The sequence below is a fragment of the Amblyraja radiata genome, chromosome 26, assembly GCF_010909765.2.
Source record: "Amblyraja radiata isolate CabotCenter1 chromosome 26, sAmbRad1.1.pri, whole genome shotgun sequence".
Lineage (NCBI taxonomy): Eukaryota > Metazoa > Chordata > Chondrichthyes > Rajiformes > Rajidae > Amblyraja > Amblyraja radiata.
Genome location: NC_045981.1, coordinates 12,634,708 through 12,659,630, shown reverse-complemented (window position 1 = coordinate 12,659,630; position 24,923 = coordinate 12,634,708). Strand labels below are relative to the sequence as shown.

The following is a 24,923-nucleotide window of genomic DNA, read 5'->3' as shown; positions in this document are numbered from 1 at the left end:
TCACACAAGACTACTCAATCATTCAATAAGATCATAAGCAGATTTTCATCTAGTGTCTTATCATCTGATTTCAGCCTTGAATATACTCGACAATGACATTCATAGCCTTCTGTGATTGGGAATTCTAATGATTTACAATCTCCTGTACTCTTCTGCTCAGTTTTAAGGCCTAAAATAGACACAAAATGCTTTTGTTTTGCACATTAGCATATAAATGAGGCATGATTCTCAACAGGCAGCATTTCTGGAGAGAGGGAATGGGTGACGTTTCGGGTCGAGAATACGTCACCCATTCCCTCTCTTCAGAGATGTGGCTTTGATGAAGCCGAATAAAGTTACAAAAATAAGAAAATATTAAAATAGGTTTCTGGGCTAGCTTACAGCTTATATTTATTGTCAAATTAGGCTTGCCTTAGGTTGCGGTGTGTGAGATAATAAATACCATAACATTGTCTCCCAAGTGACAAGCAGAGAAGAGCTAGATCTCTTTGAAGTAAGATGCCGTAAACAAAGTGGCCAATGTTATGGGGGAGGAGGCGAGAAAGGAAGAGAGAAACAGCTAGTCATATCTGTGAAGTAAGATGCCATAAACCAAATGGCCAATGTTTATGAGGGACCAAATGACAGCGAGGAAGCAGCGAAAGAGCTAGGGTGATCTCTGTGAAGATAAAATGGCATTATCCACATGGCCAATGTTTATGAAGGACGAGAGAGGAACCAGGGAAGTAGAAAGATAAAATGTCGTAAACCAAATGGCCAATGTTATCTTGTAACATGTAAACAAAAGGCCTTTGATGTGATGCATTCTGTGGAAACCTTTTCCTGTACCTCTGACCATGACTAATGTCTGTGAAATGTGCTAAGGGGACAAAAAAACCCTATTTAAGGCAATGTAATTCTGTTGTTCAGAGAAGTGGACGGAAGACGGTCAAGTGTCTGTATTGATCACTTGACTGGAATTCTCGCTCCCTTCCATCGGCCGATGTTAAGTAAAGTTTTGAACTGGTCTACCAAACAGTTTGTGTGGTGTCTGTTTATTAAGAAGCGAACCTGGTTTAGTAGTTAAGAAAGTAGCTTTTTCAGCTTGTCCCGCTGAGTTACTCCAGGATTTTGTCTATCTTCGGTTGAAACCAGCATCTACAGTTCCTTCCTACACAGCTCTAAGGCCTGCTCTTAATACTGAGACTTTGCTTCCTAATTCTACATTTCAAGGTAAAAGGATGCTAAAAAGTCTTTCAGCATCATTCATGGCTCGGTCAGAATCATGTAATGCTCCAGATAATCTCTGATTCTTATGAAGTCAGTAAGAATAATTCAGTTTTACTCAATAGTACAACCCCCTCATTATGGGAATCAATCTGATGAATATTGGCAGCTCTGACTAAGACAAATAGAGCAAATTTAAATAGAGATCAATATTGCATATGGAATTTCACCTGAGCAATCATTAAAACTCTGCAAATCTCAGTGAGGTGTCATTATTTCTCTACTTAAATCTCCAGATAATGAATGTTAATGTACTGCTTGCCTTCCTAAATATCTGCTTCTTGTATGCTTACTTTGATCTTTCTAATTCAGAATATCAAGATTTCTCTATACTCCAACGCTTCCTGGTTTCCCATTGTTTAGTCATTATTTTCTATTCTTTCTACTAAAATGCATAACCTCATATTTCCCACAATCTTGCCCACTCATTTGCCAAACTGCCTAAACTCCTATGCAATTTCCTGTCTCCTCACAGCTTATTTTAGTTCTTAGCTTTGGACCTTAACAAAATTGGATATATTACACTCTGGCTTTTCATCAGTCATGAATAGAAATTCTGAACAGATAACTGGAAAGTAATGATTGCTGCAGTATCCCACTATCATTCTTCCAGCCTCAGAATGACCCATTTGAATCACTTTTTCTCCAGCATTTTGTTCTCAACCTGCCCTCTATCCATGCTAATCTGTTACCCACGATCCCAAGTGCTCTCATTTTATATACAAAACTTTATCTCATATCTTTTGAAAATCCAACATGCTATATGCATGAGATTCCTCCCTGAAAGTTATATCCTCAAAAGAAGCAATGTTAGAATTTGCTAACATCTGTTTCAAAGGACTCTGCTGGGTCTTGGAAATGTCCGTGATGGACCTGAAGGAAGAAAGTTCATTGCCATCATTTTGCCAGCAACCAATATCAAAATGGTCTATATTTCACCGGGTGGCGCCACGATGGCAGCCACTTCAACAGTCTGTCTGTCCTTATGTCTCTTTTTTGTTATTTTTAGTGTGTTTTAAAAGTTTGTGTTAATGTTCTCTGGTTTGTTTTATGTGGGGGAGGGGGTCGGGGAAAACTATGTTCAGTTACCTTGCTGGAGATGCGATTGTTTTCCGGATCGTATCTCCAGTCGCTCTGCGGCCTAACATCATGGAGCTGGAGGCCTAGATCGGGACTGGCTTAGGGCGTTGACTTACCATCGGGGCCAATCACATGCCTGGGATCGGTGCTCCAACCGCGGCCTGCAGACTTTAACATCAAGGGCTCGCAGTCTCCGGAGAGACCGAATCGGGAAGCTCCGAACGACGCAGAAGGCTCGACTAGCCCCGACCTAGGGTCCCAATGCCGGCGCGGGGAGCTGACATCCCCCCGATGCAGGAGCTTGATCGCCCCGACGCGGAGGCCCCGACCGCCGGCTACAGGAGTAAGATCGTCCCGTCAACGGAAGGCTCGAGGCCCCCGACCGCCGGCGAACAAAGAAGGGAAGATATTGAACTTTTTTTCACCTTCCATCACAGTGAGGAATGTGGAAGAGTCACTGAGGTGGATGTTTATGTTAAAATATATTTTGTATGATCTGTTTTTTATTAGTATGACTATGGCAAATCAAATTCCTCGAATGTTGCAAAACATACTTGGCTAATAAAGTATGATTATGATTTCACAGTACTTTTCGATCTAATTCTTAAATAATATTGTTTGGTCATAAGTGATATAAGAGTAGAATTATGTCATTTGGCCCATCGTCTATTCCGCCATTCAATCTCCCTCCTAAGCTAGGTTCCTTATTGTCATTAGATGCTTGTTTCCTGTCCATTGTTCTCTGCAGTGAAGATATTTGTTAAAACCACCTTTATAATTTCTGCATTATGATCTCTCCTTATTCTGTTGGACCCATGTTTATTTTTGGTCCTGTCTTTTGCATAGCTGTGGAAGTTTTGATAATCTTTTTGGTGTGAAAGTAATTTGCTAAGATGTGTTTTCATCCTCCTTAAACTTTCAATACTAAAATTCAATACTAAACTATTGTGATGCTATATATGATGTGTCCTTCACAGTTGATGTAGTATCATTTATTTTGTTACTTTTCTCTTTACATAGGCAAGAAATTAGGCTTTACCATTGACAATGGCAAATTTCATAATGTATCCTTGGGGCAAGGACAAGAGATAGTAGCAGAACAGGCTTTGGATGTGGCAGCTGAAAATGGACATTGGGTTATTCTTCAGGTATTGACATATATAAAATGTTTAAATGTTATACCCTGATGTAAAATAATTATTGCTAAATACCCATAACAAATATATACTTTTATGTTGATGTGGAACCAGAAGCAGCTGAATGCAAGCCACTCTGCAGGAAAGAACTGTAAATGCTAGGTAGACAAAAGTGCTGGGGAAACTCAGCGGGTGCAGCAGCATCTATGGAGCGAAGGAAATAGGCAACGTTTCGGTCCGAAACCCTTCTTCAGGGTTTTGCCCCGAAACATTGCCTTTTCCTTCGCTCCATAGATGCTGCTGCACCCGCTGAGTTTCTCCAGCACCTTTTCCAGCATCTGCAGTTCCTTCGTAAAAACTGTAGATGCTAGTTTACACCGAAGATATATACAAAATGCTGGAGTAGCTCAGCGGGACAGGCGGCATCTTTGGATAGAAGGAATGGGTGACGTTTCAGGGCAAGACCTTTCTTCAGACCAAGAGTCGGGAGAGGGAGACACAGAGTGTAAGGTGTGAAAACGAGATATCAAAGTGGATGCAGCTCAAGGAAAATGTAGAATAGATCATTGTTAGCTAGAAGGTGACAACAGAGTTTACAGATATGACATTTAATCAGGGGGTCAGTCAGACCTGTCAGAGAACTCGGAAGGAGGAAGGATGGAGAGAAAGCAATGGTTACTTGAAGTTAGAGAAGTCAATATTCTTATCACTGCGGTGTAAGGCCACTGTTGACTGAGTTCTGATGCCATCTGTTCACCTCCTTGCCAATATTCCACTACCTATTCTAGCCACAACCTAAGATCTCTCCATGGGCCAGCTTTCTTTTTCATCCTTTTAATTATGTGAAGCCACAATAGGTGAGTCCCATGCCTTATTTGCTTGCACACTGGTTTTATGAAAAGAATTTCAGTTGCACCATGATTGCCAAAATATTGGAAAATATTGTCAGTGTTACCTGCCCAAGTAGTGAATAAAGTATTCACTACTTGGGCAGGTGTTTCTTGAATAGTTCCTTATACATTTAATTTGTACAATAATATTATGAAAAATTCATGATATATTTATAAAAATCTCTTTTAGAATATTCATCTAGTGGCTAAATGGCTGAGTATACTGGATAAGAAAGTGGAACAATATAGTATTGGCAGTCATGCAGATTATCGTGTTTATATGACTGCTGAGCCAGCTGGAACTCCTGAATCACATAATATTCCCCAGGGATTACTGGAGAATTCTATTAAAATCACCAACGAACCCCCAACTGGCATGTATGCCAACCTGCACAAAGCGTTGGACTTGTTTAATCAGGTATGAACAAAAAGGGAATGTCTGAATCTAACTGTGTCCCAATTATTGAATGGCTTTTTTATTGTAAGTAGTAGCTTTCTTTCGGTCTTCTCCTATCATCTTAGATACCGTATGAAATACATTTGAAAATGTATTTCTAGAAATAAAATATCTATAAAAATGGTAATGTACAACACTACAATGCATTTGAAATAACTGCTTTAACATGGTTAAACTTATATATTCAACCTTTTCTTAAATTTTAAGTGTTTAAATTGTATCTAATAACTATTTTCATTATTTTTATTTGTTATTCACGGCACATGCAGGCTGTTCTTAAGGCCGGTAAATAACTTGCCTGCTTCAAAATAGCCTGAAGCAGGTTTTAATCACCTTAATCACTGCAGTCTTATGGAGTCTGAGGCAGTTTATGTCAATGTACCAACTATAAATACAATGTAGAAAGTTATGGTAGATCAAAGGAACAGCTAATTCCCTTTACTTCACCAATTCTTCATAAGGTAACCTGTTGGTCTAAACTGCATGTTTTGGATAAGATCATGAAGTACAAAAGGGCCTATATTAACTAAATTAATATAGCTGCACAACCTGTGATTGTTTTGCATTTTGCTGCAATCTTTATATATGCTCCAATCATAATTCATTGATATTGGCAATTAATATTCTCATTAATTCATGACATTAATTTTGTTATTTATTATTTTGTTTATGTCCAGATTGATTAATTATTTTCTCTGTTAATGTAGGACACCTTGGAGATGTGTTCCAAAGAAACTGAATTTAAATGCATCCTCTTTGCGCTCTGTTATTTTCATGCTGTGGTTGCTGAGAGGCGTAAATTTGGAGCACAAGGATGGAATAGATCCTACCCTTTTAACAACGGAGATCTTACAATTTCTGTTTATGTACTGTTCAACTACTTGGAAGCTAATCCAAAGGTAACAGTTCAAATAGAGTAGTTTACATATGAATACTTTTGTGAGTTTTATTTCTTGTTTCAAATAAAAATTAATTTCACCTTGTGTCATGGAAAATCTATCTGATCAATGAATGAGATAGATGTTAATCATGGGAATAAGCTATTGGTCATTAAGTACAAATAGTGAAATTCAATACAACATCCAAAGGTTTTGATATAAACCTGGTATTTTGACATAAGGCTGTTTTTGGACCCTTGACTCAAACAGAGTATATACCTTAATCTGTCATTATAGGTCAACACTCCTTCTATTACAAGTATATATATTTTCCCATGTAACTGCTTATATTTCCAAATGTAACTGTGAAAATGATTCTTATACTGTACAGCACAGAAGTGAGAAGCTGTAACAATCCACCACCACTTGTGATGGGAGATTTACATGGATATACTAATGGTGCAGTTAAACTATTGATTTCAGTGGAGTAAGAACTACAAGAAAAATACTGGTTTATATAGACGTTTAAATATTTCTTAAAGCTGTTTAAATGATTTAGTTTCTTAATTTTCATAATTTTTCTAAAGTAGTTTTTTGTTGCTAAATTTCAATACCATGACTATTCAGATGTTTGCTGACTGACATCAGGCAATGAAGGAAAAATGGCTTTGTTGATATAAGTAAGTTCAGTTTCTTTGTTGACTTATTCTGGCCCAGTCCCCATTCCCATGATATCCCCTTTGCATCATTGAAGACCCTGTTGATATACAGGTTGCATTATGTGAATGATTGAGCTGATGCTGAACAACTTTGCAACACTGATAAAAACAAAATCTCATGTTTGAATGAATGAATGAATACGTTTATTGGCAAAGTATTCACCTACAAAGAATTTGCCTTGTTGCTCTGCCTGCAAGGGACAACATGACATACAGTGACAGTTAGGAATGACACATAAAACATTAATAATAAAACATTATTGATTAAACATGTGAATTAAATAAAATACCAGAGCAAAAGGAGGCGACAGACTTTTGGTTATTGAGTAGAGCTACTACTCGTGGGGAAAAAGGCTGTTTTTATGTCTGGCGGTGGCAGCTTTGACAGTCCAGAGTCGCCTTCCGGAGGGAAGTGATTCAAAGCGTCTGTGGCCAGAGTGAGAGGGATCAGAGATTATCTTGCCCGCTCGCTTCCTGGCCCTTGCTGTGTACAGTTCGTCAATGGAGGGAAGGTGACCACTAGGGGCGCCGCATTGAAGGCAGCCTCTGCCTAGTCTGTCTGTTTTTTTCTATCTTTTTTATTTTAGTTTGTCCTAACAGTTTGTGTTGGAGGGGTCTTTAGTTTTTTTATGTGGGGGGGGGGAGGTTGGGGAAGGGGGAAACTTTCCCAGTCACCTCCTGGTGAGGATGCGACTATTCTCCGAGTCACGTCCTCACCCCCCTCCTCGCGGCCTACCATCTGCCTTTCCTGCCTGGGACCGGACCAGAGCTACAGCGGCGGCGCAGTGCTGGATTCACCGCGGAATGGAGCTATGCCGTTTGGAGCTCCGGAGCGTTGGGCCTGCAGCATCAACATCGCGGAGCTGTGGTCCATAGAACTCCCAGCACGGGATGCGCTGACCAACATCGCGGAGTCCTGGGGCCCTTTGCCGAGGGCCGCCAGCGTGAATCTCCGCCCAGCGCAGCCTGTGGACTTCGGGAGCCACGGACTCTGGTAGGAAATGGCCGATTTGGAGGTCCAAGCCGCTGAGGCTGTCCTCCCATTCCGACGTCGGAGTTCCATCATCCCGGCGAGCAGGCCTGAGCAGCAGACCGCCCGTAGCAGCTACTGCGGAGGGCTCGGGAGGCCCCGACCACGGGTGAACGTCAAGAACAACAGAGGAAGATGACTGACTTTGGTGCCTTCCCTCACAGTGGGAAATTTTGATTCTACTGTGTGGGGATGTTTTATGTTGGGCTCTATCATGTGTTGTGTTCTTTATTTTATTTGTATGGCTGTATGGTGAGCACACACTTCACTGTACCTACTGGTACATGTGACAAATAAATGTATGTTGTATCTTGTAATAACTTTCTCAGCTGATCGAACGATTCGCTGCAGCCTCCGGATATCGTGCTTGGTGGCTGAGCCAAACCAGACCATGATGGAGAAGGTGAGGACAGACTCTACGATGGCCGTAGAGAATTGGACCATCATTGCCAGTGGCAGATTGTGCTTCCTCAGCTGCCATAGGAAGTACATCCTCTGTTGTGTTTTTTTTTTTTACTGTGGAGTCGATGATTAGTTTGCTGATAACTGCATATTCTTGATTAACGCAGTATATTTTAAGGATTCCTGCTGATGGAATATCCATTCTGTAATTCGGCAGCAGTCCACTCGCCTGGATCCTGTGTCATGTCACAAATGAGGAATTAAGGTGGAGAAGATGTAGCATATAACACATCTAACAACTACCTAATTGTGCCAGGGTTGGAGCAGTCAAAACAGATTGCCCCCACATGTAAAGACTTTATCTGTTGGTCATTTGAAGCCTCTCAACAAAAAGTTTTTCTCTTGACCACACCCTGTCACAAATGTTTCCAAAAAGAAAACTGGATGGAAGTCAAATGTAATGATCAGAATATTCCCCCTCAATGTAACTGCAGATTGCCACTATGACTGAGATTCGTGCTCATTCGAATGATATTGAAACTGAACAAAAAGCCCATTCTCGTTATCGACATTTCACCATCAATACTGTTAATCAGGATAAGAGTTAAACCTATATTACAAAAGTAAAAGAACAAGACTGGTAACTCAATGCTTTATAATGAGTAGATGTTTTACAGGAAATATTGGGAATAAGATAAATCATGAGCAATTAGATGCTCTATTGTCAATTAATTAAAACTTTGATGAGTAATTTACAACCCTTTGTTATAATTTCTAGATGGTGACAAAGACTACATGATTGTGAAAATTCATAATAAATTCCAGTCATTGCAGTATTGATCAATAGTAAAAATAAACATGAGGAATTAAATCCTAATCACTATCTTTTTGTACACAATCTCTTGAAGAGTTAAAATGTAAATTATATCTAGATTTTCTTTATACTGGGGTGAACTTTATTGAATTATTAGGTACCCTGGGATGACTTGCGCTATCTCTTTGGTGAAATAATGTATGGAGGCCATATCACTGATGATTGGGATCGTAAACTATGTCGTACCTATCTGGAGGAATTCATAAAAAATGAAATGCTTGATGGCGAATTTTTTCTTGCACCAGGTTTCCCTATCCCGCCCAATACTGATTACAAGGTAAGATTTTTTTCTTTAAAGATGAATTATTGTCAAGTATCAAAAAATGGTGTTGCTCTGTTTCTTTGGGTCATCCGAGGAGCTGGTCATTATGATTTTTTGGTCATATTTTGTAATTTTATTACATGGTGTAAAATCATAAAATCAAGACTGGTAACTCAATGCTTTATAATGAGTAGATGTTTTACAGGAAATATTGGGAATAAGATAAATCATGAGCAATTAGATGCTCTATTGTCAATTAATTAAAACTTTGATGAGTAATTTACAACCCTTTGTTATAATTTACAACCCTTTGTATGCACAAATAAACATGAAAATATCTCACAGATGACCAACGGGAAGAGTGGAGATCAGTAGAGGTCAGAGCTTTGAGCCACCTTCTCCAGTCATTTTGGGGCAGGTTTCACTTGTCCATGGACAGTGAATATAGCTTTCCGGTCTGTGCAGGTTTGAAAGTCAACACCCCTAGATCCCAGTCCTGTCTCCTTCCATCTAAGTTGATCAAATCCCAAGTTGAATCCATCCAGTTGGCCAAAACACACAATGCTATTGAGCCATACAATCCTCAATTAGCATCTGTTATTGGCCAATGTCAATGCCAAAGCAAAATAGTGTTGATGTTTTTCAACGCTATCTAGAGTATAGTGTGGTTGACTATGGTGTTGATAGGAGGATTGTGGAAGAGGAGGTAGGAAAGATTTGGAGGTGGAGCTTGAGGGAATGTCAGGGGGCAGTGAGAGGGCAGAAAGAGCAAGGTCAAAACAGGAGTTGGAGATTGAAAACTGAGAATTGAAAATATGAGGGTGGCAGTAGGTCAGTGGGAAATTGTAGCTGTTTGTGGGCAAATCTGAAAATGGAAATGTTAGGCAGACATACGTACTACTCTTTACCCACTAGTGTTGTAAAGACATTTACCTATGTACCAAGGCTTTCTGATATTCTTCTACCTCTTGGGATTTCTTGAGGTCCAGGAAAACTTGACAATAATGATTTTTATTTTAAATGTTAAATTGAAGACATATCTTCTTTAAGACGTTTCAAAAATCTACCCATTTCTCGATAGTCAGTCCCTTACATTAATGTTGAAAGTGAACAGGTAGCTATTTAACATTTTTAATGTGTTAACTGGCGGTTAATTAATGTATAGGAAGGAACTGCAGATGCTGGTTTAAACCAAAGATATACACAAAATGCTGGAGTAACTCAGTGAGATAGACAGCATCTCTGGAGAGAAGGAATGGGTGACGTTTCGGGTTGAGACCCTTCTTCAGACTGGGTGACTCCAGCAATTTGTGTCTGTCTAATTAATGTATTGGTTTTGATAAAAGACACAAACTTCTATTTGTTTCATATTAGGGCTATCATGACTACGTGAATGAAGTGTTGCCTCCTGAGAGTCCATACTTGTACGGTTTACACCCAAATGCAGAAATAGGATTCCTAACAGTGATCTCTGAAAAGCTGTTTCGCACCGTTCTCGAGTTACAACCTAAAGAATCAGCTGGTGATAGCAGCACTGGAGTAACCAGGGAGGAAAAGGTATTTTTTAAAGAATTTCTTTCAAATACTATTAAAACATGGTAACTATATTTTAAAAATATTAATTAAAATTAATGTTCAATCATTTCAACAACTGAGTTTCAACTAAAGGTGTATGCAGTATTGGCAAGATCAATTTAACAGTGAGAAAACTATGTACCTTGTACCCAGGACAAGGGGTCACAGCTTAAGGATAAGGGGGAAATCCTTTAAAACCGAGATGAGAAGAACTTTTTTCACACAGAGTGGTGAATCTCTGGAACTCCCTGCCACAGAGGGTAGTCGAGGCCAGTTCATTGGCTATATTTAAGAGGGAGTTAGATGTGGCCCTTGTGGCTAAGGGGATCAGAGGGTATGGAGAGAAGGCAGGTACAGGATACTGAGTTGGATGATCAGCCATGATCATATTGAATGGCGGTGCAGGCTCGAAGGGCCGAATGGCCTACTCCTGCACCTAATTTCTATGTTTCTATGTTTAGTTTCCCTACAGTTTATTTATATTATATTTGTATTTATGTTATATTTGTGTAGCATGGCTTTTTTTTTCCTCAGCAAATCTCAAACATAAAATTAAAATAGTGTTAATTTGATGCTGTTGAAATTCAGGTTAAGGGAACGTTGGATGAAATCCTGGATAAACTGCCAGAAGCGTTTAACATGCAGGAGATTATGGGTAAAGTGCAAGATAGGACGCCTTATATTGTAGTGGCCTTCCAGGAATGTGAAAGAACAAATATTTTGACCACAGAGCTGAAACGTTCTTTGAAAGAACTAAATCTTGGTCTGAAGGTTTGACCAAAATTTTTTTTTAATTGTTTTTCTCTTCATTGTCATACTATTTCAATGTGAATGTCTGGATTACTAACATCCAATTGCTCTGATCTTTCTTATACCATAGCTGACCTTTTTTTGTGTCCAAATGCTAAGTTGGAAATTTCCATATGTAGTGGGATGTAAAGTAAGCTTTCCATAGGCAAACGTGATCAACAATCTGCCTGTGTGAAATATTAGAGCATCGCAGGGAAATACTTCTGGTAATCTCAAGAGGACAAAATCAAAGACCACAAAATCAAGATAATACTCATAAAAGGAGTCATTTGATTGCAGCTCTTCATCACAATACAATACAATACAATACGGGTTTATTCGTCACATTGCACATAGAGTGCAAGTGAAATGAATATGTCAGCAGTGATACAATGAGAAAGAACACACAATACACAATAAAAATTTAACACAAACATCCACCACAGCATTCATCACTGGTGGAAGGCACAAAAATTGGCCAGTCCTCCTCTATTTCCCCCCGTGGTCGGGTCTTCCCCACCGGAGACCGCGGCTTCAGGATGGTGTAGGCCGCAGGCCGGCGGTCGAAGATTTAAAGTCCCCGCCGAGCCGCAGCCAGAAGCACCGCAGACTGCAGGGAGGGCAGTCGAAGCTCCCCCTCCAGGGGTGATGGTAAGTCCATGCCGGGCCCGCGGTAGAAGTTGGACGCGGGCCGACGGTGGAAGCTTCTTCTACTCCCCGGGTCCCCCACGAGGCTGTAGACGCCGCGCCAGCTGGAACTGTGCAGACCGGGGCTTCAGGCTGCCGCGGGCCAGCGAAATGGAGCGCTCCCCTCCAGCGAGGGCTCGCCCGCTCCACGCCGAGAGTCCACGCTGCGCCCGCCGCTGAAGCCCCGGGCGCGTCTCCGGGAAAGGCGACCTGGAAAAAGTCGCCTCTCCATGGAGGAGGCGACCAAAGCGGTTTCCCCCTCACCCCACCCCCCCACAAAAAACACACTTTAAAACATACTAATGCCATACTCAATGAAGGCTGGCAATAATGAAAACAAAAATCGCCATTGCCGTCAGTGCACCAGCTTAGGATGCCCAGCATCTCAAACCCAGCACCAAGTCCATGATCCACTGAGTGTCACCGATTCCCTTCCTCCTGTAAGCTTTGGAGACTTGGATAAATTAGAGCAGGCATCAGAGTATCAACAATGCCATCTAATGACCATGCCCTTTTCCAAGCCAACATATCGAGCATATTGCATCCAGCATACAATATATTCAGGTTCTCCGAAGCACATTATTTATGCAGTACTGGAATATTAACCTCAAAACATAATTTATTCATAATTATTGATTGAAAATGTAGTTTCAATTGAAGTTTTAGTGTACTTGTGAATATTAAAAAATATATTTTGCAGACAAATGTTTCCTAGGCTTCTATGATAACAGTCAAATAATGGCCAAGTTTCACAATTACTGCAAACCAACAACTTCTACCATCTTGCATAACATAACAACTACCCTCTACAAAGTACTGTGTTGATGGGCATGAATAGATGATGGTTCATAAAATAAGATTTCTAGGATATGAATATACAATTTCTCTATAATGATCATTTCATTCTGCAGATGATTCTGGAGGCCATGAATTGGGAAATAAGAACTTCATCTTTGGGAAGTTGAATAGCATAATGTGTGTTGGAGCAGTGCAGTAGGTGATAAATTCTCATTAGTCACAGTGATGTTGTCTTATTGCTGTCTAATGCCTAGACCAGATTTTACCCATTGATGTCTATTTTTAATACAACATTTTGACATTAAAGTTACAAATTAAGATTACAAACATGTAAACATTAAATAAAAAAACTTTACATTTAGGATTCCAGTTATTAAAATGTATTTCCATCTGCACTGTTTTTCAGGGTGAACTGACTATCACAGCTGATATGGAAGATATTTCAAATGCCTTATACTTTGACACAGTCGCAGAAACATGGACAAATCGTGCTTATCCATCACTTTTGAACTTAGCTGCATGGTTTACCGATCTCCTCCTTCGTATCAGGGTGAGATGCAATCATTTAACTGAATATTTTATTCTTCTTTCGTGTTTATCACTGGAACTCCAATGCTTCAGTCTTCTCAAAGTTAATATCGCAGGTTTTCCTCACTAGCACCATACCGGAATTTTTTTTTTAAAATACCTCATTAGGTATTTCCAAAATGAATCTAATCCGTAATTAATTTATATCATGTGAAGAGATCTCTTATAAAATAATTAAATAAGGGAACTGATTTTGGCTTCAGTACTAAAGTGAGCTGACAATTCCTTGGGTTACTCCAGGAATGTTACCATTTCATCTGAAAGATGAGCCCATTTCTATGAGAAGCAAAAATACAACCTTCAGGCATAAATTCTCTCCAATCTCCCAAGTGATCAAAGTTTGTTCGATAAGAAGCATTCATCATCTCACCCTTCAAGTAGCTGTTGCTACCGATGTCAGCAATGTACATTCTTTAAATTGGGAATTAATTTTCTCATCCTTTATATCAATGATTTGGATGAGATTGTACAAGGCATGATTAGTAAATTTGCAGATTACACTTAAATGGATGGCATTGTAGATGGCGAAGATGGTTATCAAATGTTACAGCAGAATCTTGATCAGTTGGGCAAGTGGTCAGAAGAATAGTTAATGGAGTTTAATGCAGATAAATGTTAATGTGTTGGATTTTGGGAAGTTTAACCAGGGCATCACCCTCACAGTAAATGGCAGGGCTCGGGAGTATTGTAGGCCAATACAGGTACAGGAGTACAGGTACATAGTTCCTGGTAGATAAGGTGGTCAAGAAGACTTTCAGCACATTGGCTTTCATCAGTCAGGGTTTTAGTATAGAAATTGTGATCTTATGTTACAGCTGTACATTTGAGGCAACATTTGGAGTATTGTGCTCAGTTTTGGTCACCCTGTAATACTAGTGTTGATGTTTATCTTGGGTTTGCAAGCTGAGCCGAAGGACCTGTTTCCATATACTTTGCCTCTAAAACACATGCATTACTCAAAATGAAATAAGATTGGAACAGTTAAACCAAATGATGTATATTGTTTTAGTGAATTGTCTTATAAATACATTCTAGCATTCTATCAAACTAGTTTTAAAATGTTTGAGGAAAATATGTTATTGCTACTTTCTCACTCGGTTGTGTTTATTTCAGGAATTGGAAGCATGGAGCTCAGATTTTTCTCTACCTAATGCAGTGTGGCTTGGTGGTTTATTCAATCCGCAGTCTTTCCTCACAGCTATAATGCAATCTATGGCTAGAAAAAATGAATGGCCACTGGATAAAATGTGCCTGGCTGTGGAAGTCACAAAAAAAAGCAAGGAAGACATGACAAGTGCTCCCAGAGAAGGATCTTTCATCCATGGGCTGTACATGGAAGGTAAGGCAATTATGTTGCATAGTTAACTTTAAACTATTAGTAAGTGTTATAATACAAATGTAAAAGAAAATTATTCAACAGCTTTGATGGATTTTATTAGCTTTTACCAAATTAGCAAGATGCTAAAATGAAATATAATTGACAAAATTTACTTAGATGTTCCATCAGGAAGGGGCTCATTCAGATTCCATTATTTCTGTTTGCCAATTAGTAAATAAAATACAAGTTTGCAGTAAAAGATATTCCAGTGAAATCACTAATAATAATTTATATGTCGAAAGGTGCACGTTGGGATAAAAACAGTGGAGTCCTTACTGATGCACGACTGAAGGAACTTACGCCACCGATGCCAGTGGCATTTATCAAAGCCATTCCAGTGGATCGTCAAGAAACAAAAAACATTTACGAATGTCCAGTGTATAAAACCCGCACCCGAGGTCCCACGTATGTCTGGACTTTTAATCTAAAAACAAAAGAGAAACGAGCAAAATGGATCCTTGCAGGTGTTGCAGTTTTACTACAAATTTAAATGAAGATTCCGTTTATGACAGATTTAAAAAAAAATTATCTGCTTTATTTGAATAAATGATAATTGCTGCAAATTACTATTTAATTGTGATAATTTGATTTCATCCCAGTGGATCTAATGCACAAACAGAAATTTATGAGGAGCTGAGGCGATTTAGATGCCTTTTAAATAGTTGTTGCAACATTAGCTTTTTGTTCTTTCCATAATATCATCAGCATTCAATATGTTTGCAAGAATTTCTTCTGAAGTGTTCAATATGTAAACCAGGAATCCTCTTCATATTCTACAAAGGAATAGAAACCATGGCAGGCAATCACATATCTATCAATCATTAAACATTGTGTTCCACTTCTAAAATTCATCTATTTGTATCTCTGTGCATGTGACAATAATTAACCAATATTACTCATTCTGATTGGACCTGCTTCCCCACAGAAAACAAACAAGAGTGTTTCTAAAGTACACTTGGTATCATAAATAGTCCATAGATTTTGTTGCGTCTCCCTATGCGTACAAGACTCCCATAATTATAAATCGCTCCGGCGAATAACAGGGATTTTGGAAGTTTAGAAAACTTTTATCTCATTAGGGAGAATTTCTTTACTCATAGCTTTTTCAACAATGGATTTAACAGCTCGAAGTTAAATAAATACATGAAAATATATTTATCTACCTTTACGTGAAATATTTATTTCCGTTCAGCCGACAGGCTTGGTAAATGTGGAATTAAATTGCTTTTGAGTACTCACTCCCATGTTTACAATCTTACTGCTTAATCTTCAGTAGAATATTAAAAACTTAAGTTCTAAAATAAACCTCCATCTTAGATAGGCCATTGGCGCGCGGAATTTTCGGAGCCCCGCGCGATGTCGGGACCAGCCCCGCACAACTCCATACGCCTCTGCGCTTGGAAGTGGGACCGGCCCCGTACGTTTCAAGCGACCATGTTTGGTCGCGCCAGACGCATGCAAGTGGGACAGGCCCTCAACTCAGCGGGCCTGGAGCATCTTTAAAGAGAAGGAATGGGTGACGTTTCGGGTCGAGACCTTTCTTATTTCTATTGGTTTACTCCGAATCTAATTTCTTGCATCATATGAGTTTTGACATTAGGAGACTGAAATCAATCTCTAAAATCTAATTTCTCCTGGTTGCATTGATAAAAATTGCCCTTTTAGGTATACTTAAACCTTTCAACCAACATCCTTTCGAAATAGAAACATAGAAAATAGGTGCAGGAGGAGGCCATTCGGCCCTTCGAGCCAGCATTCATTGTGATCATGGAGGATTGTCCTCCATCAATAACCCGTGCATGCCTTCTCCCCATATGCCTTGATTCCACTAGCCCCTAGAGCTCTATCTAATTCTCTCTTAAATCCATCCAGTGATTTGGCCTCCGCTGCCCTCTGTGGCAGGGAATTCCACAAATTCACAACTCTCTGGGTGAAAAAGTTTTTTCACACCTCAGTCTTAAATGGCCTCCCCTTTATTCTAAGTGTGGCCCCTGGTTCTGGACTCGCCCAACATTGGGAACATTTTTCCTGCATCTAGCTTGTCCAGTCCTTTTATAATTTTATATGTTTCTATAAGATCCCCCCTCTTCCTTCTAAACTCCAGTGAATACAAACCTAGTCTTTTCAATCTTTCCTCATATGACAGTCCCGCCATCCCAGGGATCAATCTCATGAACCTACGCTGCACTGCCTCAATCACAAGGATGTCCTTCCTCAAATTAGGAGACCAAAACTGTACACACTACTCCAAATGTGGTCTTACCAGAGCTCTATACAACTGCAGAACCTCTCTACTCCTATACTGAAATCCTCTTGTTATGAAGGCCAACATTCCATTAGCTTTCTTCACTGCCTGCTGTACCTGTATGCCAACTTTCAGTAACCGGTGTACAAGGACACCCAGGTCTCGCTGTACCTCGCCCTTACCTAACCTAACCCCATTGAGATAGTTTTATGGACTAAGATACAAAGTGAAAGTTGAGCAGTAGTGAACTTACAACAGCTGTATCCTTCGCTAGTTTCTAGAAAAAGTTCTTTATTAATGGCGTTACCAGTTTCACCCAAAGTTTCACGTGTCTATTTGGTTGGTCAAATGTAGTAGTCAAAACTTCACTTGATAAACGGTACAAATGCTCTTTTTCCTGGAAAATATAGATGCAAATATCTTAGTCACAGCATTCATATAATATAACAAATTATGTCCATTAAAACAAATTTTATCTCAGCCAAAGGAGAGATTATGAGGTCTATACGGTCAAAGTCAGCATGAGAAATATTCAACTATTTTTATCCTATCCTACGCTAAGTCTGCCTGGGCTTCGCTTCCAATCTCATCAGCTCCCACCTCACCGAGACTTTACATTTTTTCCATTCACATTCAAAATTCGTCATTCCTTCCCTATGACATTCGATCACTCATCCTACTCAAGATCTCCCTTAAAATTCAGGTCTTCGAGCAAACATTTGATTAACTCAGTATCTGTTCTCCATACTATTTGTGATTCTGTAACAAAGTCTGCTGTGCTTTATAACATGAAAGATAGTAAATGAAAACTTGATGCAAGGAACAAGGAAGGTGTAATGGGATGAGATGTGGTGAAAAGCTTTGTCAGCTAAGGTAAGGGGTAAGAAGCCATGGTTCAGAAAGTACAAGACGTTCCAGAGGCATCTTTGTGAAAACTGTCTGTTAAAAGTTCCTTAGTCTCCATCATTTTTATGTTGGATATTGTTCATCGCACATAGACACAAAATGCTGGAGTAACTCAGCGGGTCAGGCAGGATCTCTGGAGAAAAGGAATTAGTGACCTATTCCTTTCCTCCACAGATGCTGACCGACCCGCTGAGTTACTCCTGCATTTTGTGTCTACATTGTAAACCAGCTTCTGCAGTTCTTTCTTACACATTCTTCATCACACTCCCACTCTGACCTGTGCCTGTGGTCTTCCATACATGTACCATCCCAATACATGCTTGAACAACACCCCATCTTCTAGCTCAGTATTGTGTGACCTTTTACACTCGAGACTTAATTCTCAAATTAAGACAGAAAATGCTGGAAATAATCAGCAGGTCAGGCCCCCATCTTTGGAAGAAACAGAATTGACTTCTCAGGTTGGAGATAATTTGTCGAACTGAAAAGGAGTCAAAAGAAGCATGTAAAGCTGCAGGGGGAGTGAGTGAGCAGATGCCTCTGATAGGGGAAAAAAACCAGGGTTAGCATGGGGATAAACTGGCTTTGTCAGGTCTCTGACCTGAAACATTGACTCAGTTTCTCTTCCCACAGATGTAGGCTTACCCACTGAGTATTTACAGCAATTTGTGATTTTGTTTCAGTTTTCGCAGCTTTTTTTGTTTCTTACTGGTACTCTGAATAAAGCATTTCAAACAAAAAGTCAGGAGGACAAACACTTGCCATGGTTTCTTTAAGTCTTTAGACCCTCAATTAATGCCCTGCGAAATGCACTAGGTATACTCTTCTATTGAAAAAGCCATATTAGCTTAGGTCTAATATAAGCTGTATGGTCAAGACTGCTATCTCCCTCTCCCAAGAAGGTCACTACTCTCTTGTGTGAATTGCAAACATCGGTGAGTTGCACCCAACTTCCCAATTAGCACCACTTTCTGTAGAATCCACCCACTATGCACGTTAAAACTACACACCTCTGGATATTAAAATTGTGTTGTTTCTATTGATCTAAAGAAATTATAGGTTGGGGTTAAAATGTTAGGAGTATGGAGTTTACAAGAATTATTCCCAGCACATAAAAAATGTGAAGAAATGAATTATTTTTCTACAAAAGGTTGTTGAAGGCAGGTGAGTCACACGTATGAGCACCTGAAGGATATGCAAAGGCACACTAGTTATTTGGAATGGAATTAAAGTAGACAGTTCCAGTGGTGCGCTGCCATTTTATGATTTTCCCCTATTTCCTAATGGTGTACATGTACATGTTGTCAGAGTAGAGAAAGCAAAGATGTGCAATGTTCATAAATATATCCATGAGACACCAACTCGGATCAATTCTGTCTAAGCAATAGTCAAATTACAATTAATTCGTCCATTTTTAAATAACAATGCTACAATTTAAGACAGAAGGCAGAAAATATTAAGGCAGCATAGTAGCGCAGCTGGTAAAGCTGCTGCCTCACAGCATCAAAGATCCAGGTTTGATCCTGACCTCGGGTGCTGTCTGTGTGGCGTTTGCACGTTCACCCTGTAGGTTTCCTCCGGGCGCTCCGGTTTCCTCTCACATCCCAAAGGCATGCAGGTTTGTAGGTTAATTGGCCTCTGTAAATTACCCCCAGAGTCCGTGGATGTGAATTGGGATAACATAGAACTAGTGTGAACGAGTGATCGATGGGTGGCATGGATGCAGTGGATCAAAGGGCCTGTTTCCACGCTGTATCTTTCAATCAATTGTGTTACCAAACCTGCTGAGTATTTTCAACTTTTTTTGTTCTTATTGTACTTTCTCATTTTTATCCATTTTTAATGTTGGTGAAATTTTAAACTATTATAGCTGGTATAAACTCTAAATGCAGACAAAATAAATGGGAAATTCAATGTTAATAATTATGTTTTTAAACACATAGCCTAACATAAATAAACCCTTTAAATTCACCACTGACCTGGTGTAACTGCTGTTGTAGGTTGCAATTTTCTGTCACAATTACTAGCTGAGCCTCCAGGTCTCTGTGCACTGATCTATATCCAAAGTTAGGAGAGCCAATTAAAGTTAGACAAGGCCACTTGCTTCCTGACAAGTAATACCACAGACCTGTAAAAGAAATGAATACAAATGAAAGACAGCTTCATTTAAAGACAAGGAGGCACCATCACTCATTCATTTTACTATAATTTAACTCAACACCAGAAGGGGTGGCACACTGACAGCATTGCTGCCTTACAGCGCCAGAGACCCAGGTCCGATCCTAACGACGGGTGCTGTCTTTATGGAGTTTGTACATTCTCCCCGTGACTGAGTGGGTTTTCTCCGGGTGCCACCCACACTCCAAAGATGTACAGATTTGTAAGTTAATTGGCTTCGTAAATTGTAAATTGTCCCTAGTGTGCAGGATAGTGTTAGTGTGCGGGGAACGCTGGTCCACACAGACACGATGGGCTGAAGGGCCTATTTCCCTGCTGCATCTCTAAAGTAAACTAAATTAGACACAAAAGACTGCAGAATTGAAATATTGAGCAAAAAAGAACTGCTGGAGGAACTCAGCAGAAAATGCAGCATCTGTGGAGGGAAATGGACAGTGGACAGTCAATGTTTCAGACTGGGAAATAGTTCATGCTTTAAATACTAGGTCAATAAATACTGACGGTGAGCATTTCACATACCAAAGAATTCTAAACAAAAAAAAATAAGCTGAACTGAAAAAGCCTTCAGTATAACTAACTTCCACTAAACGTGTTCCAACTGGGGGCAATGGGATCAAATGACATTAGATCAAAGTAAGATGTCGAATAATTTAGTAAATGCACGGCCGTAATCATCCTTTCATCGTAAACAACCCAAGGCATATCTGTACAGAAAACATTGCACAATGAAAGTGAAGTACAGGAAGCCATCCTCGCTTCTCGGAAATCACGCCAGGAGGCAAACATTGAACACATTCTTTGTAGGCCCTTCATGTATCCTTAAGCAAAGCCGAAAAGCATTCCATTTATGAAAAAGCAGCAAATTGAGAATTTCAGTAAAACACAAACGCTCTGTGGAGGCTGGATTTGCAAAAACGCAACATCTTATACTGTGTAAACAAAAGCACACATGACAAACTGTTCATGGGGCCGTCTGCCAATGCAGAATTTAGAACAGAACTACACATCTGCTATAAATTTAAAAAAAGAATTAATAATGCCCGTTAAGGATGCACAGAAAGTCCATTGCCCCAATGAAGGACTTGCATTCCTGAGCATTAAAAGATATCAAAGCCTTTTAAATGAAGAGTCACAAAAAAAAAAAAAAAATAGAACTGCGATTTCCTGGAATTGTGAAAACAAAACAGAAATTGCAGCAATCCGTCAATAAGTCAGAGTATTAAGAAAAACCAAATCATCATTTCAGTTCCAAGACCTTTCATCAGAACAGGAAAGTAAGAATACAAGTTAGTTTTAAGTTGCAGAGAGAGTGGGGAAGAACTTGATAAGACATCAGAAACATCTCCGATAGAGCAACAAGGGCAATAGTGTCTCCTTGCAAAGCTGCCTGAGGGTTAGAGAAGCACGATAAAGGCTGTGAAATGGTGGTCAAAGCCATTGAGAAATGTGAAAACAAAAGGAGAATTCTTCTAATGCCCAGATGAGGCTGTGGGCATTGGCAAAGACACTTCGAGGTCATATTACTGATGTTGCTGCTCCAAGTCCACTGGAGCCCACACTGTGAACAATAAATGCTGTACTCTTCATTAGATGAGGTGCGAGTGACCTGCTGGCAGACTGTTTGGGTCCCTGAAAGGGCAGGTGTTGCATCCTCTGCCATTGCCGACGCATAGCCAGGGAGTTAGGGAGGAAATGAGTAGCAAGGAACTGCAGATGCTGGTTTACACCGTAGACACAAAATGCTGGATTAGCTCAGTGGGTCAGGCAGCACCTTGGGAGAGAAGGAATGGGTGATGGTTCGAGACCCAAAACGCTAGCCATTCCTTCGCTCCAGAGATGCTGCCTGACCCACTGAGTTACTCCAGCTTTTTGTGTCTGTCTTTAGCCACGGAGGAAATGCTGAAGGTTATGAGGGTGAGGGAGGTGAAACTCTTGAAAAGTGGTGGAAATCATGAAGGGTTTTCGTCCTGATACAACCCTGAAGAGTTTTCACTTTTCCTAGAGGCAGCCTGACGTTCTGTTTGGAGCTTTTTCTGTTTTTATTACAAGCGGTTGGTACTAAGCAACAGCACAAACAGTACAGCAGAGATGGGGTTTTCTTGTAGATTTTAACATGGTGCTTTGCTTTAGTTACAAAACCATAGCTCAATTATTGGTGTCAAATCTCCACAAAACACCACCAGTTGGGTCAAATGGCATCGCCATCCATTTTCTTTCCCTATGTCCAGGTTGATTGACTGTTTATCACATGTGACATGACACAGTAAAATTCTTTGTTTTGCGTATAATGTGCGCAAAGAGTCACCACGTATAGGGCGGCGACAAAGTTACAAAGTGTTCAATGTGGTCCCTATTTTTTCTCGGCGCCCGAGGGTTTTGAGCTGAAACATTGACCCTTCTTCCCCCACACCCCCATATTCTGCTGGGTCAGAGTTCCTCCACTTGTTTGGCTTTTGCTCGCATTCCAGCATTTGCAGTCCCTTGTGTCTCCACCGACAGCCACGGCCGCTTACCAAAGACACAATGGTGGAATAACTCAGCGGGTCAGGCAGCCTCTCTGGAAATCATGGATCAATGACATTTCGGGTCAGGACCCTTGTTTAAAACAACATCTGCAGTGCCTTCGTACTCAAATTCTCTTTAAGCCCTGCCAACCATCTGGCATGCACTGGTTCTGAAGATCTCTCAACAAAGCATTCTCTGTCAGAAGACCATGGAAACAACGAAGAGTTGAGCTGTCTGCTTTGCCAACCAAACATGCCATTGGCTGTACCTACTTGTATTCCAGTTACTTATCTCCCCCAGGAGTGCGGTTTTGGTCTTTAGAGATTCAGCGTGGACACAGACCATTCGGCCCACCGGGTCCATGCCGACCAGCAATCCCTGTACACTAGCACTATCCTGGCGACAATGATACAATTTTATCCAAGCCACTTAACCTACAAACCTGTACGTCTTTGGGATGTGGGAGGAAACTGGAACACCCGGAGGAAACCCGCGCGGACACAGGGAGAACGTACAAACTCCGCACAGACAGCACCCGTAGTTGGGGTCGAACCTGGGTCTCTGGCGTTGTAAGGCAGCAACTCTACCGCTGCGCCATCATCCTGGTTCTGGTGATATCTGATCAATAGACACCAAAGCTCGGTCCCCAAACCTTGCCCTGCACATGATGCAAGTCAGCTGGCATTTTAAACAAGGTCACATTGGGTCATACACACTTTTACTGGAATATCGTTCCCTAATGCCAGGAAGAGAACTGTTTACTGAGAAAAAAAGAAACTTCGTGCAATTCATTGAATGTATTAAATTACTTAGATTCACGTAAAGCTGTTTTCAAAGTACACCATAAGATTCTTGCCTTTCCAAATTAAATGTGGTCACACAATCCAATCCAATCCAATCCAACTTTATTTGTTAAGCACTTTAAAACAACCAATGTTGACCAAAGTGCTGTACCGAAGAATAAACAAGACATCATAAACAGACAACATAACAGCTCACATGAGGCGCAAAAATTACATATGAAATACAACAATAAATTAAAAGACATAAAACATGAGTAAAAATAATAGCCACGCAATAAAAGCAATCAAAATAAGAAATTAAATCAAGTAAATAAAGTCGACATCTTACTGGGTATCAAAGGCCACGGAGAAGAGATGGGTTTTAAGAAGTGATTTAAAAACAGACAGAGAAGAAGCCTGTTTAATGTGGAGAGGCAGATCGTTCCATAATTTGGGTGCCGACACAGCAAAGGCACGGTCCCCTCTGAGCTTCCGCTTAGTTTTAGGCCCACTCAGGAGCAGCTGATTATCTGACCTGAGAGAGCGGGCGGGTGTATAAGGGTGTAGAAGCTCAGATAGATAGGGCGGGGCAAGACCATTCAGGGATTTAAAAGCAAATAAAAGAATTTTAAAATGGATCCTAAACTGAATAGGCAACCAATGGAGTGAGGCTAAAATGTGCGAAATGTGCTCATGTTTACGTGTGCCAGTTAAAAGTCGTACAGCTGCATTCTGTACCATCTGGAGACGGGCGATGTATACATAAAGGGATTACTTTTGAAGTGGAATGTCAGGGGTTCGCAACCAATGGTTTCTGAAGAAACATAGCAACCAATTTGTACGCAGAAAATGCACAAGCAGCTAAAACATAGAATGTAGAAGAGCATTCAACCCAGAATGCCTGGGCTTCATGCAGTGCCGTTAAGCTCATCTCCTCTGTCTGCACATGGTCCACATCCATCCTACCCTATATATCCATGTGCTGATCTAAAAGCCTCTTAAATGTCACCATCGTATCTGCCTCCACCACCCTGGCAGTGAGTTCCAGGCACCCACCACCATCTGTGTAAAAAAAAACCTGCCCCGCACATCTCCTTTAAACATTGCTCCATTCATCTTGAAGCTCTGCCCTCTAGTCTGACATTCCCACCCTGGGGATAAGGTCCTGACTGTCTACACCATCTATGCCTCTGAAAATGTTATATACTTCTATCAGGTCTCCCCTCAGACACAGACATTCCAGAGAAAACAATCCATGTTTGTCCAATCTCTCTTTCTTGCGAAAAGCCTCTAATCCAGGCCGAATTCTTCTCAGCCTCGCCAAAGCCTCCACATCTATCGGACACCAGAACAGCACACAATACTGTATTGGTAGCCTAACTAAATTCCTATAAAGCTACATCATGACTTCCTCATTCTGATACTCAATGCCCCAACCATACCATGTGCCTTCTTTACCAGTTTATCTACTTATGCTGCCACTTTCAATCTTAATGCT

The 24,923-nt window shown here is 40.4% G+C and overlaps 2 protein-coding genes across 7 annotated transcripts in view; one reads left to right on the top strand and one right to left on the bottom strand.

The window, feature by feature from the left end:
* The window catches only part of dnah17 (dynein axonemal heavy chain 17), a 187,261-nt gene extending 171,936 nt beyond the window's left edge, over nucleotides 1-15,325 (top strand). Inside the window, exons 72-80 of the mRNA XM_033044269.1 lie at nucleotides 3,367-3,494; nucleotides 4,563-4,790; nucleotides 5,537-5,728; nucleotides 8,830-9,009; nucleotides 10,369-10,551; nucleotides 11,158-11,340; nucleotides 13,250-13,393; nucleotides 14,545-14,770; nucleotides 15,052-15,325. Coding sequence (XP_032900160.1) covers nucleotides 3,367-3,494; nucleotides 4,563-4,790; nucleotides 5,537-5,728; nucleotides 8,830-9,009; nucleotides 10,369-10,551; nucleotides 11,158-11,340; nucleotides 13,250-13,393; nucleotides 14,545-14,770; nucleotides 15,052-15,299 — 1,712 coding nt within the window. The 3' untranslated portion in view covers nucleotides 15,300-15,325. The remainder of the gene's footprint in view (nucleotides 1-3,366; nucleotides 3,495-4,562; nucleotides 4,791-5,536; nucleotides 5,729-8,829; nucleotides 9,010-10,368; nucleotides 10,552-11,157; nucleotides 11,341-13,249; nucleotides 13,394-14,544; nucleotides 14,771-15,051) is intronic.
* Nucleotides 14,831-24,923, bottom strand: part of pgs1 (phosphatidylglycerophosphate synthase 1) — a 29,522-nt gene continuing 19,429 nt past the window's right edge. For 4 of the 6 annotated variants that reach the window (XM_033044271.1, XM_033044274.1, XM_033044273.1 and 1 more), the window contains 3 exons: nucleotides 19,940-20,088; nucleotides 17,308-17,451; nucleotides 14,831-15,582 (listed from right to left, as the gene is read on the bottom strand). In XM_033044271.1, coding sequence (XP_032900162.1) covers nucleotides 17,332-17,451; nucleotides 19,940-20,088 — 269 coding nt within the window. In that variant the 3' untranslated portion in view covers nucleotides 14,831-15,582; nucleotides 17,308-17,331. Of the gene's footprint in view, nucleotides 15,583-17,307; nucleotides 17,452-19,528; nucleotides 19,843-19,939; nucleotides 20,089-24,923 lie in introns of those variants that run through there. The other 2 variants (XM_033044272.1, XM_033044275.1) reach the window with 2 other exon arrangements.